Below are 14290 nucleotides of genomic sequence, written 5' to 3'. Positions count from 1 at the left end.
GCCACTGCAGCCTGAGTGAAATAACGTCCACCTTATTTCACAGCCATTTACCACTGCACATAAGTAACTTATAAGCCACCTATATGTCTAACCTTCACCTGGTGAAGGTTGGGTGCAAAGTTACTTAGTGTGTGGGCACCCTGGCACTAGCCAAGGTGCCCCCACATTGTTCAGGGCAAATTCCCCGGACTTTGTGTGCAGGGACACCATTACACACGTGCACTATACATAGGTCACTAATGTATAGCGTCACAATGGTAACTCCGAACATGGCCATGTAACATGTCTAAGATCATGGAATTGTCACCCCAATACCATTCTGGTATTGGGGGACAATTCCATGATCCCCCAGGTCTCTAGCACAGAACCCGGGTACTGCCAAACTGCCTTTCCAGGGTCTCCACTGCAGCTGCTGCTGCCAACCCCTCAGACAGGGTTCTGCCCTCCTGGGGTCCAGGCAGCCCTGGCCCGGGAAGGCAAAACAAAGTATTTCCTCTGAGAGAGGGTGTTGCACCCTCTGGAAATGCTTTGATGGGCACAGATGGTGCCATCTCTGCATAAGCCAGTCTGCACCGGTTCAGGGATCCCCCAGCCCTGCTCTGGCGTGAAACTGGACAAATGAAAGGGGAGTGACCACTCCCCTGACCAGTACCTCCCAGGGGATGTGCCCAGAGCTTCTCCAGTGTGTCCCAGACCTCTGCCATCTTGGAAACACAGGTGTTGGGGGCATACTGGACTGCTGAGTGGCCAGTGCCAGCAGGTGACGTTAGAGGCTCCTTCTGATAGGCTCTTACCTCTCTTGATAACTAAACCTCCTTTTCTGGCTTTTTAGGGTCTCTGCTTTGGGGAATTCTTCAGATATTGAATGCAAGCGCTCACCAGAGTTCCTCTGCATCTCCTTCACCTTCTACCAAGGATTGACCGCTGACTGCTCCAGGATGCCTGCAAAACCGCAACAAAGTAGCAAGACAACTACCAGCTACATTGTAGCGCCTAATCCTGCCGGCTTTCTCGACCGTTTCCTGGTGGTGCATGCTCTGGGGGTAGCCTGCCTTCACCTAGCACCAGAAGCTCCGAAGAAATCTCCTGTGGGTCGACAATCTTCCCCCTGCTAACGCAGGCAACAAAAGAATGCAACACTGGTCCTCTGGATCCCCTCATCCTGACGAGCGTGGTCCCTGGAACACAGCAACTCTGTCCAAGTGACTCCCACAGTTCAGTGACTCTTCAGTCCAAGTTTGGTGGAGGTAAGTCCTTGCCTCCCCACGCTAGACTGCAAAGCTGTGTACTGCGTGATTTGCAGCTGCTCCGGCTCCTCTGCACTCTTCCAGAATTTCCTTCGTGCACAGCCAAGCAAGGGTCCCCAGCACTCCGACCTGCAGTGCACAACCTTCTGAGTTGTCCTCCTGCGTCGTGGGACTCCCTTTTGTGACTTCGCGTGGACTCTGGTTCACTTTTCTTCTAAGTGCCTGTTTGGGTACTTCTGCGGGTGCTGCCTGCTTCTGTGAGGGCTCCCCTCTGTCTCCTCCTAAAGGTGACATCCTGGTCCCTCCTGGGCCACAGCAGCACCCAAAAACCTGTATTGCGACTTTTGCAGCTACCAAGGCTTGTTTGCGGTCTGAGTGGGAACACCTCTGCAAGCTTCATCGCGACGTGGGACATCCGTCTTCCAAAGGAGGAGTTCCTAGTCCTCTTCTTTTTTTGCAGAACTCCAAGCTTCTTCCAACCGGTGGCAGCTTCCTTAATTCTTCAGCTGGCATTTCCTGGGCTCCTGCCCACTCGACACTGTCACGACTATTGGACTTGGTCCCCTTGTCTTACAGGTACTCAGGTCTGGAAATCCACTGTCGTTGCATTGCTGGTGTTTGTTTGTCCTGCAGAATCCCCCTATCACGACTTCTATGCTCTCTGGGGGTAGTAGGTGTACTTTACTCCTACTTTCCAGGGTCTTGGGGTGGGGTATTTTTCTAACCCTCACTGTTTTCTTACAGTCCCAGCGACCCTCTACAAGCTCACATAGGTTTGGGGTCCATTCGTGGTTCGCATTCCACTTTTGGAGTATATGGTTTTTTGTTGCCCCTATACCTATGTGCTCCTATTGTAATTCTCCACACTTTGCATTACTTTTCTTGCTATTACTTAATTTTGGTTTGTGTACATATAACTTGTGTATATATCTTATCCTCTTTCTGAGGATACTCACTGAGATACTTTTGGCATATTGTCATAAAAATAAAGCACCTTTATTTTTAGTAACTCTGTGTATTATGTTTTCTTATGATATTGTGCATATGATAGAAGTGGTATAGTAGGAGCTGTACATGTCTCCTAGTTCAGCCTAAACTGCTTTGCCATAGCTACCTTCTATCAGCCTAAGCTGCTAGAAAAACCTCTTCTACACTAATAAGGGATAACTGGACCTGTCACAAGGTGTAAGTACCTCTGGTACCCACTACAAGCCAGCCTCCTACAATAGGCAAAAAAGACAACCCATGTAGTAAATGCCCCTCCCATCCATTGCTCAACGCCATTAACAAAATTGCTTAGTAGTGAGTTTCGTGCTGAAGCTTATGTAGTGAAAAGGTTACTTATTCTAAGGAACCAGGCACTCAAATTCAGCATCTAAGAGGAGACTCTGATTACCTATTGACATTCTGATCATAATGAGAACTTGATGAACAGTTAAAGGGCTGAAATGAGAATCCAACACGCCTTGGCAATAATTGAAGCACTAGAAAGCAGTGGATGAGGAGCCATTTTTAGGTCGAGCCTTGACAGCGAAAATGCGCTGTCTGCAGGAACTGTTGTAATGCATAAAGGACTTTGCTCCCTCCTGATGTTTACCATAGGTTGAAGGCAGTGTTGCTTTTGTTTTGCTGCCTCTTAACTGGTTTGGCAGCCGATACGTCACTTTTTGTTCTTGGCTGAGGAGCAAGTACAGGTTAATTATGCCTGGATTGTTTTTCTGTGGACTATTTTTTGTTTCCTGCCACTATGGCGTTTTACTGTTTTATACAACAGGACTGCCGATCTAGTTACCGCTGTATAAAACTTGAAAGCAGAATGAGCGCTACTGAAACAAAACAATAACTAGTAGTTACTTGCATTGTGGGGTTTTTCAGGGGTGCTCATGCCGCTTTCAAGTTTTATACAGCGGGACTGCCCGATGTACAAAACTTTCTCATTTACCTTCTAGCCTCTCACCCTGTCACCTTTTCTTTACTTCCCCTTCTCCCAACCCTTACAGCCTTCTCCACCCCCCCCCCCACCCCCCCCCCCCCAAAACCCCCCTCACCACATGGCAAGGGAAGTCCAGTTAGCAATTTACAATGCTAATAGCTCTAAGTCCAGCAAATGAGACCCATTGCATTGCAAATGCTTGAGTATAGTAGTTGAGGCTTATTGATTTCTATAACCTTGGAAGGAGCAACCTACTTATGTCAAATGTACTCAAGGTGTGAGCATTCTATATCCTGTGCTAAATTACTGAGTTGAAGATGCTTAATTTGGCCTTTACATCTATTTCTGAAAAGCATGGGTTTAAGTGTGCTTAGTTTCTCTTCGTGAGTTGAGATTGCAATTAAGAATAAGTGAGGGAGTAGGGAACTTATCTCATTAATAACGTGAGTATTCGTGCAGGAGATTCGTTAGAGGTATGCTACATTGGATGTGCTTTTAATCATCATGTTTTGGGCTCCAATTAATTTTGACTTGTCTGCGTAAATTGGGACAACTGCGGCACAAGTAAAGAGCATTAACTGTTTTTCACCCTTTTTATTTTTTTAGACCTTGTAAAAAACCGCCTCTACTGGTTGGATGCCAAGCTACACATGTTGTCCAGTGTGGACTTTAATGGCCAGGATCGCAGAATAGTGCTGAAATCCTTGGAGTTCCTTGCTCACCCTCTGGCTCTTACGATATTTGAGGTAGGTTTTGTAACTTTTGCATTGTTCTGCACCAGCCGAATTTTTTTTTTAGTTGCGTAATTAAAGGGGTTTTGACACTGTTCCTGAGACTTTAGTGGAAAAATGGCTTGATTACTGATGGCGCTTCCCTTCGGACATGTGATCTGGCTGGAAGACACCCTTGCAGGAAAACATCAATATTGAAGAAAACATTCCTGTTACATGTGATTGTCTACTCTATCTTTTGCAGTCTGCTGGAAATCCTGCAAGTTTGTTGTGTTTTTTTTTTTGTTTTTGTTTCAGCACTTCTGTGGCTAGCAGTAGTTATTTGCAATCTAATGTCTGCTTCAGCACTTAGCTACCTATTTCAAGTGATTAGTGACCGTGTCCTCTCAAGAGTCAGCTTTGTTTCTTCAGTGACCATCATCTCAGAAGATTTGCTGTGTGAATCTGCAACTTTACTTTCATCTCTCAAATGTGCCAGTGATTCTGTTTAGGAACAGATTTCTTTCTGTTAATGATCGCAGCTACAGCTGGAACTCTAAAAATCCCAGTAACCACTTGATGGACACCGAGAGCAGATTAGTAGCCATTGCATGCCCCCAGGAGAAGGGGTTTGGTTATCTTCAAAGGCATGAATGTTCAAATATGGTCTCCATTCTTATATTTGGTTTTGTTACTGTTGTGTATTCCCAGTGTTAGGCCATCCATCATATCCTTTAACTTAAAGTAGTTCCTCTTTTTGCTCCCTAAGCCTAACTTCCTTAAAGTGAAACCACTCGCTTATTCATGCCATATCGCTGCATTCTCTATGGACTCTTTTGGGTGGCGACTCCTTGTGACCACATTATCCAGGTGACAAGAACACAGTGGTTAGCTGTTGTGTACAGTGGTAATCATGTGGCTATTCCGAACAGTTTCAGAAACAAAAGCACACTCACTTGTGGTTTTGTTTTCAGGGGCTTTCAGTTAGTTCATAGATCAGACCCTGCAATATCAGAGTCGTTTTTAATGCATAACAGTCCTACAGCATTATTGTTATAACTTTGTCACATAACATATAGGGTACACTTCACTGTATAGTGACACATATATATAACTTTCTACTTACAACTATTAGTGTTGCCAACTGTTAATAGTCATGCGCTAAGGTGCGTGCCACACTTGCACTTTACCTATATTGTCAATCTACCTCCGTTCACTTACAATTTTGACTTAATGTACAAACAGTAATATTTCAAACACCCTAAAAGCTGGACTGAACTCTCACCCCAGCAGTAGTCTCAACGTTTCAAGCATAATTTAATTATACCAGAAGCAGTAGTTCCTTCTATTGCACACTGTAGCTAGTTTTAAAGTATAGTAAGGAACAAAACACTTATCTGACTCCCCTTCAGGTTCTTATTTTCATGGTCTGGAGTCTCAAGAACATTGACTCTGCCCCCACTGGGAAGAGCTCAAGCGGCCCTTGTGTAGGGCAATACGCCCACAGAATTATCTAATGCGAAGCATTTGGTATCCGGGCGGTTTCATAAGTAATCGGACAAAAAAATCGCCTCGGGTTCCCAGGCACTCTTGAGCGACCCAGCTTTTTGGAGCCCTTGAGCTACTATGCAGCCCAGCCATGCAGCTGTCTGAAGAGCTTCATGCACAGCCCCAGCCACTGCAGGATCAGTCTTAAAGGAATACATAAAAGGAAGAATTTAAGGAAATTGCTTGTGCACATGGCTGCACACTTGCTTCAAGTAAATGCATTCCGTGTATTGCAATTGCATGAATTAATTAGAATTTCATTAAGCGAGGTGTTTATCATGCTTAAGTGCAGCACACTGGTCATTACACATCTTTCCCCAAGAGCCTAGCTCATATTGGTGGTAGTGGTGGGCTAACCTGACAGGAAAAGTTGCCCTGTGACTTTGGATTTAAGGAGATGTGAAACCGAGCCAAGAGTGCTATGAGCATTCATGCCAGTACCTTTCTGCACCAATCCCGGGACAGACTGATTTGTTAGTATTTTGCAATTGGGACCTCCTATCTGCTGCAGGGTTCCCAAGTGCTTTCTTGAAGTCCATGACCTTTCCAGTCTGCGCGGTAATACAACTTGAGTATTTAATGGAGCAAACCTCATGTACCAAATGACCATCTATCTAAGCTTGAAGAGGGGTTGGAGGGGTCGGGTCACCGTAGTTTTCAGGTTGTACCAGTTTAAGAGGGGATAAATGCAAGGCTGGGACTTTTAGAGTGTGGTAGCTGCTATCAAGCTGATACTTTGATACCTTTAAAATTGGAAAACTGGTCAGTGAAATAGGGTTGACATTTTTTTTAGGTCCTTTTTTAGTCACAGACTTCTAGTGGCTAACAGAACCGCGTGACCTATAGTATGAGCACTTGCTGCCTTCTTGATAGGATAAGCTTTGTACAAAGCTCTTGCATGAGCCAACTATGTAGTAAATTATTTCAGAATTTATTTTTGCATGGTATGACATTCATTTGTAGATAATCAGTGAATGTTTCAGTAAAGGTGTAATCCTGGGTGCTTAACACAAACTGGTTAAAAAGGAGACAACAAAGGCAATACTCGACCCGCATGACCACCTCACTAGCACTCAGCAAAAGCGACCATTATCTTTTCTCGCATATATTTCATATGTTTTAAAGGTGTGGTAAAGGCTTTTTTTTTTTCCCTAATCAACTCGGCTATCCACATAAAGTAAAGATGCGTTCTTTGCAGTACGCATATTAACCCTCTGTTTTACTTTATGGTGAGTCAGACGTGCCACTGAACAAAACTCCCGTTGCCCTCTCTAGCGGGAGCCTTAATATCACAAAAGCTGTCTTGACATTTTTACTGTTGTCTGAAAGCTAGACAGACGAACTCTGAAACAGGTGCTTTTGAATCGTAAGTGATTGCTAAACACAGCGACAGTAACTACCCACCTTCCCCCACACCCACCACCTAGTGCGCTCGCGTAGGTAGCACTGCCCTAAAGCCGGCTCCGATGAAGCGCTAATTTCTCTTCATTTGTGGGAGGCAGCCATTGTAGGACTGCTTGAGTGTTGGCAGGGGCGATGGTTAGCCACTCGGGGAAAGATAAAACTCAAATTGTGCCATATTGACATGAAAGACAGATTTATCTAATTTAGTGAACAGCCCGCGCTTTTAAATTTGCATATTCAGTGCTAATCTCTATTTAAACTTATTTGTATTGTAAATAATCACGTTGACAGTGCTTCTGGCTCTTACATAACATTTCGTTTTCATCGCCCTATTCAGCAGAGCTTCTTTTGTTTTAAGACGAGTGTAAGGTGAAGTAGGGAAGTAGTAAGTCGAAAGTACATGCCATCACCTTAACTTATTTCCTCAGCCGAGCCAACCAGGCTCAAAACACATCCTCTACATCGGGTAAGAAATAGTCATCATGTAGTTCACATTTCCTTTACCTCAAGAGCGTTGCACCCGAGTGATCTTTCAAAGGACCGATGCAAACAATCTTTTCAGCTACAAAGTGTCATCTTGCATCTTCTCTGAAATCTCCTTTATGGTGCGAGCAACTGAAACCAGTCAAGGAAAGAGAGGCCCTTTCATGCATCCGCTTTATCCCATACCTGTTCAAACTTCAGCAAGATTGTTTGGCTCTAATACGGTTTACAATCCAATGCGACATGGGAATAAGAACAATATTTTTCCTAAGATCTTGGAAAAATTATAGCACTCTTAGTGATAACTGACAGCTGACCTCTGGTAGCCCGTCATTCATGCGCTTATGTACATTGAAACACAAGAATTCATCGCATCTCACCATTGGCTTGCTCACAACAGCTCAATCCTAGCACTGTCCTTCAATCAAACCAACACATTCACGAATTCACTTCCTTCAGGCACCTACTCGCAAATCTCTCCCATGACACCAACTCATACTTGCATAGAGCACTTTTGCATTCACTTGTCAGCTGCACTCTCATCCACACTGTTGCCAGGTGCTCACCTCCATCACTCACTCACGTCAGTGCACACTGTTGCACCTAACACCCCTTTATTTGCCCAGTCTCACAAGGTTTCCACAAACTCATTGAGCACTCGCTAAACACACTCCTAATTTAGTACTGCCACACAGTCGTACCCATCACCCTCAGGCCCACCAGGGCACTCATGCATGCATGCATTCATTCACTATGGTGTTGTAGTTTGACTCTTGCTCAAGGCAAGACTGCTGGTTTAAGGATGACAGCAGTGCGGCCGGCAGCTTTAGGAGGGAGGCGGGCGGGAAGTGGATACAGACACTTCATTTTAAAAGATCACAGACACCGGGACTGCTGCCTTCCCTCATTGGCTGACCTAAGGTCGTCAGCCAATGAGGGAAGGCAGCAGTCCCAGCCTCTTCTGAGTGGGATGGGGTCAGTGAGACTGCTGACCACCCCACCCTGTGACGAAGTGTCACTGATTGACATTCGCCCTGGGCGCTTCAAGGCTTAAACCTGAAGCGGCCAGGTCGAAGTCAGTGGGTGACGCTTTCATTGTCACCCAGGGGAGGGCTTCGAGGCATCTTTACTGAGCTGAGGTCACACTTCTAGGAGCTGTGACCTCAGCCCAGCAAAGTTCAGCTCAGGCAGCCAGGAGTCTGCACAAATCGTGCATGTCGGCTCCTGACCTGAACATGAAGTGTGTCAGGCTGGCCTTTGTTCAGCCTGACACACTCTTCATGAGGGTCAAAAGGGGGAATGGGGTGGCCCCTCCGACCTAAAGGACAGGCTGCGCCTAGATGACGGTACTCATGTTTTTAGGCGACTATACCAATCCTAGCAAATCACAACTGTTGTCCCAACCCTCACAAGCTCACCAAAACCCAAACAGTAAAAGCTGATTTGTGGCAGCCTTTACTCACGGACTCTAGTGTGACATCTCAGGGAGTGTCTTCTTCAAGCAGATTACCCCTTTCTCACATGAACATGTCTCAAACCCAGGCAATGAAGATGCAGTAAAGTTTCAGTAGGTTTTATTTTTTAGCAAAACTGCAATCTGCGATAGGTTGCGTGGGCTGCAATGATTAGGATAATGAACAGTGCAAGAAACAGAATGGTAAAGACCAGAGTAATTAATACAAAGACCCCGACCATCTTGCAATATCATGAAATGGCATAGTATATGATGTCCTAATGCCCTAGCATAGTGAGCCTAACCTCTTACCTAAAAGAGCCAGGTATGTTAAACTTAATCTGCCAATGCCATGTCCATGAGAAGAGCCCTCCCTCCAACCCTCTACCTTGGATTGAGGTCTCTAGCTCAGACTCTGTAGGGACACAGACTGGGTCAATGTCAAGGCGACGTGCAGCATTGATAGCAGCGATGGCATCTGGTCGGAATCCCTCTGTTTAAGTGCAGAGTATTTATACAGATCTGCTTGGACCCCTGATGTAGGTCTGTTCCCAAACAATAGATGACAAGACATGCTTGGAACAGTAATCTATATAAACAATTCCCTTGAAAGCGTGAAGAGGGAAAGTTCCTAATGTGAACACCTACAGTTTGTTCATCTTTGTCGCTTGATATTGACGCCTTAGCGCAGTGGCACTGATAAAGCAAAACTAAAGCAATGGCCTAACTAAAAACAAGGCAGCCATCTTAAAAGATTTAAATAAATGACTAAAACAGAGCAAGCTAAGTAGGGTAAAAGTCACCTGATGACGTGGGCACGAGTCTGCAAGCCAAAGGCTAAATGAACTCCTGTATCCCATTAAAACAAACTAGGATTCACTACAATCGGATCATCACAGGCACATCTTGTACAAGAGCAGTTTACACCATCAGGGGTTTTCAGTTACACTTATGCAGCGTGCGATATTGTACAATTAGAGCGAAAGGAAGTAAAAAATGAAATAGTTTGCCATTGTAGAGTGCCAACACTTAAGGGTTTTCAAGGTACTGCCATTTCCTGCTAGCTGTCTGACTGCATGGATGCTCCAAAGACCAAATGCATAAGAAAATAAAAATGCATGCGTGAACTCCTCAAAACAAAAGCTAACACATCAGCGGACATCCCAGCTCAACGGACACAAAACACAAGTGTAAAAATGTGTTAAGTTACCAGCCATTTAATGTTTCACTCTCAGACACCGCTTATGCCTGTTTTTCCAGATTAGATAAATAGGATAGGGGCAAATGGGACGATAAAGTAATCAGGAGAAATGTGGATCACAAGGGGAGATGCACCCCCTGACTGCAGGGCAGGAGTTAGTGGGAGTGAATATCAGGAGATCGAGAAGGACCAAAAGGACAGTGAAATGGAGCGACTAGTTACTCTGGAGGTTAGTCTACATACCTCAGGAGTAGAGCTATGCAGAGCAGACAATGGAGATGGGAACATTTGGAAAGGGTAGGGTACTGAACAGCGGTGGAAGCTGCCAATCTAAAGTGGTGGGTGTGGGGGTGGGAGGGGGGAGGTTAGGGGAATAATAAAAATAAATAAAATAAAAAAAACTTACCTGCCACTACTGGTCCTACTGCCTTGATACTCCCCCCTCCTCCCAGCAGTCACTGGTGCATAAAGTACAGGCTCCCAATCTAGATGCTGCTCTCGTGCTATACCGAGCATGAGAAGCACTGGGATTGGCTTGAGTTGGCTGGTCTTGTGCTCACTCAGGCACGGGCAGCCTGTGCCATTTCTCAACCCAGCTGTGTAACACAGCTGGGTTGGAGAAATGTAATTGCGCATGTCAGTTAGGACGTCCTAAGACTGCTGGTCAAACCGACATGCACACTTAGTGGCCACCATTTCTCCTCCCTGCCATGGCCCATCCTGGTCAAAGATTCCATGGCTTGGACACTGATAAAATTATAATGTTTTATTTTATTGTTACTGAGTGCAGGGGAATGATACTCTTCCACTATTATGGAGGAGGTGCCCTTGAGACTGGAGACGAGCACATCATGGCAAAGGCAGGGGACAGATGCTAGAAGCACATTGGTTGTAGCCTCTTGATGCCAATAGGAGCAGCACAGCTGAGGGAAAGGTGCAGATCCCAAGCACAAATGCCACATCGCAGGACTCTACAGTAAAGGTCCTCAGTCAGTGGGGTGCTCTTGACGCCCAGATGCCTCAGATGAAGATTCAACTGTGGACCAAAGCACCACAGAGCAGTTCCACCTACTTCTCGGAGGAAGGAAGTAGAGACCGCAGGGGCAGGCAACCCTTTGTGGCAGTGGTCGGCATACTGTGCCAGATCGCTGTTCCTGTTCTGTATGAGATGAGTGCAATTGGAGATGGTCAGAAAAGAAACGGCCATTTAGAAGGGGTTATAGAACTAGGCACACGGGAGCACTCAAAGGAAGCACAGCCAGGGGTATGAGTCGGTGGCAGAGAGATGAGCCATGTTGGGCTAGCAAAGAAGGGTACATTAGGACCCTATTAAATAGCCCAGGTCTCAACACCCAAGGTCTAAGGAGCAAGAAATCTTACTGGACAAAGTTCTGGTGACTTGCCGTAGGCCAGGTTTTCTATAGGCACAAACCGCTCCAAAAGCATCTGTACATGTACTTTTTTTTAATGTCTGAATAATGACAAAAGTACGCTTACATGCTTATCTCTGCTAATGTAGGGTTTAATGTTACGTTGATTTTTCCTCGTCAATTAGTACAGCAACCAATTGTAGCATTGTATACTTAAGCAATTCTTAATCGTTCTTCCCTGTGAAATTCTAACAGCTAGGTTACCCCATGATCTCTTTGAGACTCATCAGCTGGGGGGCTGAGATTTACTTCTCCCTGAAAATATAAGGCTGAAAATATCAGATGAGGCACCTATGTTTACTCGACACCAGATGGCGTCAGAGCATCATAAGTGCAGTAGTATTCTGTATTTTTTTTGTTTTTTCTCCGCTTTCATTCTGAAAGGGCATTATTATATTGGTGTCGTTTTGTAATCTGGTTTAACCGGAAAGACTAGCTGTAATTTATGCTGGTACGAAGTTCGTCCCTTGGTAATATTGCAGCCATTGTTTTCTAAACTTCTTGTCTAGGTAGTATTTGTCTCTTTGAAAAACTTGAAGAGTATTTGGAAAAGTGCTATGGTTCTTTTATGGTAGTTTATACTAGGGCTATGTTCTGTTAACCAAGGAAGGCCCACCATAATGCCATATTACAGTGCCTCAGTTGGATCCAACGGGCAGATGTTACCATCCATCAGGGTTCTTAACTATTAACTGCATAGTCTTATGCGAGATGAGGCCTGAAGACAACTGGCTTTAGTTCACAGCAAATACCTGATCCCTAAATGAATGAATGAGAATTTGTAGAGCGCACGGTAACTCCGAAGAGTGTCCCAGCACAAAGAAACGCATGTTAGGCACCCAGAACCCTAATGCCCCCCAGAGAAAATCAAAGTTTAAATGTGGTCTTAAGGGGGAATCTGACAAAGTTCACAAGAGACATCATTTCAGGCATTAGCAGCACTAAAAGAAAAGGCTTTTCTACCCCTTTGTACACTCCTAATGTGATAAATTATCACAGATGCGGCGGAAGCTGAACGCAGCATTCTGGAGGGGGAGGTATGGGACAAATCTAGTCCGAGATCTAGGACTGGACAGAAATGCCTCTTTGTGGACCAAGACTAGGTTTTTGAATAAGATCTGTTTCCAGGGGTGGCTCCCTCCTTCTCCACACCACTCCCTCCACCCCACCTGCAGCAGGAGCTGCAAAACTTTTATAGTAAAAACATAATAAACTTGTTTTTAATATAAAAGTGGGCGGGCCACAGGCATGAGGGGGGTGGAGGAGGAAGTGCATAGCAGCACCCCCAGGTGCATGTATGTTTGGCCAGCCGTTTTGTGCCAGCCAAACATACATTTACACTGTGGTCTCTCCAGCCCTGCACTGTTTTGCCGGACTGGAGAAGGCCAGCACAGGGTCCCAGTCTCCCTGGGAGCACCATGGCTGGGTTCTTCCAGCCAATCCGAACACTGCTTTGAGCAGCATCTGGATTGGCTGCAGGGCAGGCTGGGAGCCTGTGCCTGCAGAGATGGAGCAGCGCAGCAAAAAGGTTAGGATTTTATTTTTCCCCAAACCCCCTCCACCCCAATCCCTCCTTTCCTGTCACACTTCCCTACCCCTCTTCCCCTCCCACGATCCACGCCGTCAGTTTGCTGACGGGTAACCAGTGGAGAGATTTCAAAATGGGTGCAATAGAAGAACATCTATGCAGGTGCATGAGCCTTGCAGCAGCTTTTTGAACACCCTAAAATTGTGGTTCACCAAAGCCTCCTATGCTCTTAGATAAAGGGCAGGTAATCTGGGCATGGCTCATAATTCTCCTAGACTCCAGGGGAAGACATGTTTTTGAAGTGCATAGCGCAGCATTGGCCCACCACCACAGAACTGTGGCCACAAGGAAAGGGCATTGTCCAGCTTCAGTCAAGTTTTTAACCACCAGTGATGGGAGGTAGAGCTGGCAAAGCAGAGGACCAGATATGTTCCCACCAGTTCAACACAAGTGCTTCAGACAAAATGATTTCAGTTTTATCTGCATCTCATTTAAGTTGGCTGCCCTGCATCCATTCAAAAACAGCCAGCATACTGTCTGTGAACCATGACAGTTGATGCATGGGAGCCATCACAGCTAAAGAGCAGCTAAGTAATGTCAACATAAGATACTTTTGCACCAAAAAGGCTCAACTACTGAGGCCAATAGAGCCATGAAAATATTGAAGATTAGAGCTTAATGAAGAGCCTTGTGGGATCCCTTGATTGACTAATTAGGTCTCGGAGGAAAAAAGAGCTAGCCAGACCGATTGGCTTCTGGAATCCAATAAGGACTTGGACCAATTCCAGGTGGTTGTTCTCTTCCCCTGACCCCCCCCCCCCATGCCCACAGCTGTCCTGTGTAGGGAGGATAGTTCGTGGGACTGTTAAGCATCAGATAAATTAAGGAGAGTAAGAGCTGCATATTGCCCAGACCATTTAATATGGTCCGAAATCTCCAATACTGCCAATTCTGTACTGCAGCGAAGACAAATGATGATCCGAAAGCTGGACATTGACCAATTTCACTGGAGAAAAAAAAAGGATAGTAGAGAGATTAGTTTATGAACAAAAATGTTGGGGTTCAGGGAAGGCTTCTTAAGGAGAACTACTTTAGCCAATTTCCAAGCAGCAGGGATGGCTCACAGAAGTTAAAATGTTTTTAATCCTGTGATTAATTCCATCTACTTCAGTAGATAACAGTGGTGGGAGGGGGGGGGGGGTAGAATGAGGGGGCAGGCATCCAGAGGGCAGCCCGAATTGTATTTTAGAATAGCCTCCCTAGATTGCTCCAGAGAAATAGGCCTAAACTGGCTAAGCCTACTACGGCCGCTATCCAAGCCAATAGGGAAAGTGAAGAACAAAGCACTCCTGC

General features: G+C 45.5%; 1 protein-coding gene across 2 annotated transcripts in view; it reads left to right on the top strand.

Annotated features, from left to right (window-relative positions):
- The window catches only part of VLDLR (very low density lipoprotein receptor), a 309483-nt gene that overhangs the window by 205998 nt on the left and 89195 nt on the right, over positions 1 to 14290 (top strand). For both annotated transcript variants that reach the window (XM_069228453.1, XM_069228463.1), the window contains exon 13: positions 3787 to 3926. In XM_069228453.1, the coding sequence (XP_069084554.1) occupies positions 3787 to 3926 (140 nt within the window). The remainder of the gene's footprint in view (positions 1 to 3786; positions 3927 to 14290) is intronic.

The sequence above is a fragment of the Pleurodeles waltl genome, chromosome 1_1 (genome assembly GCF_031143425.1).
Source record: "Pleurodeles waltl isolate 20211129_DDA chromosome 1_1, aPleWal1.hap1.20221129, whole genome shotgun sequence".
Taxonomy (NCBI): Eukaryota; Metazoa; Chordata; class Amphibia; order Caudata; family Salamandridae; genus Pleurodeles; species Pleurodeles waltl.
The sequence above is the reverse complement of the archived record's forward strand: the minus strand, read 5'-3'. Positions and strand labels throughout refer to the sequence as shown.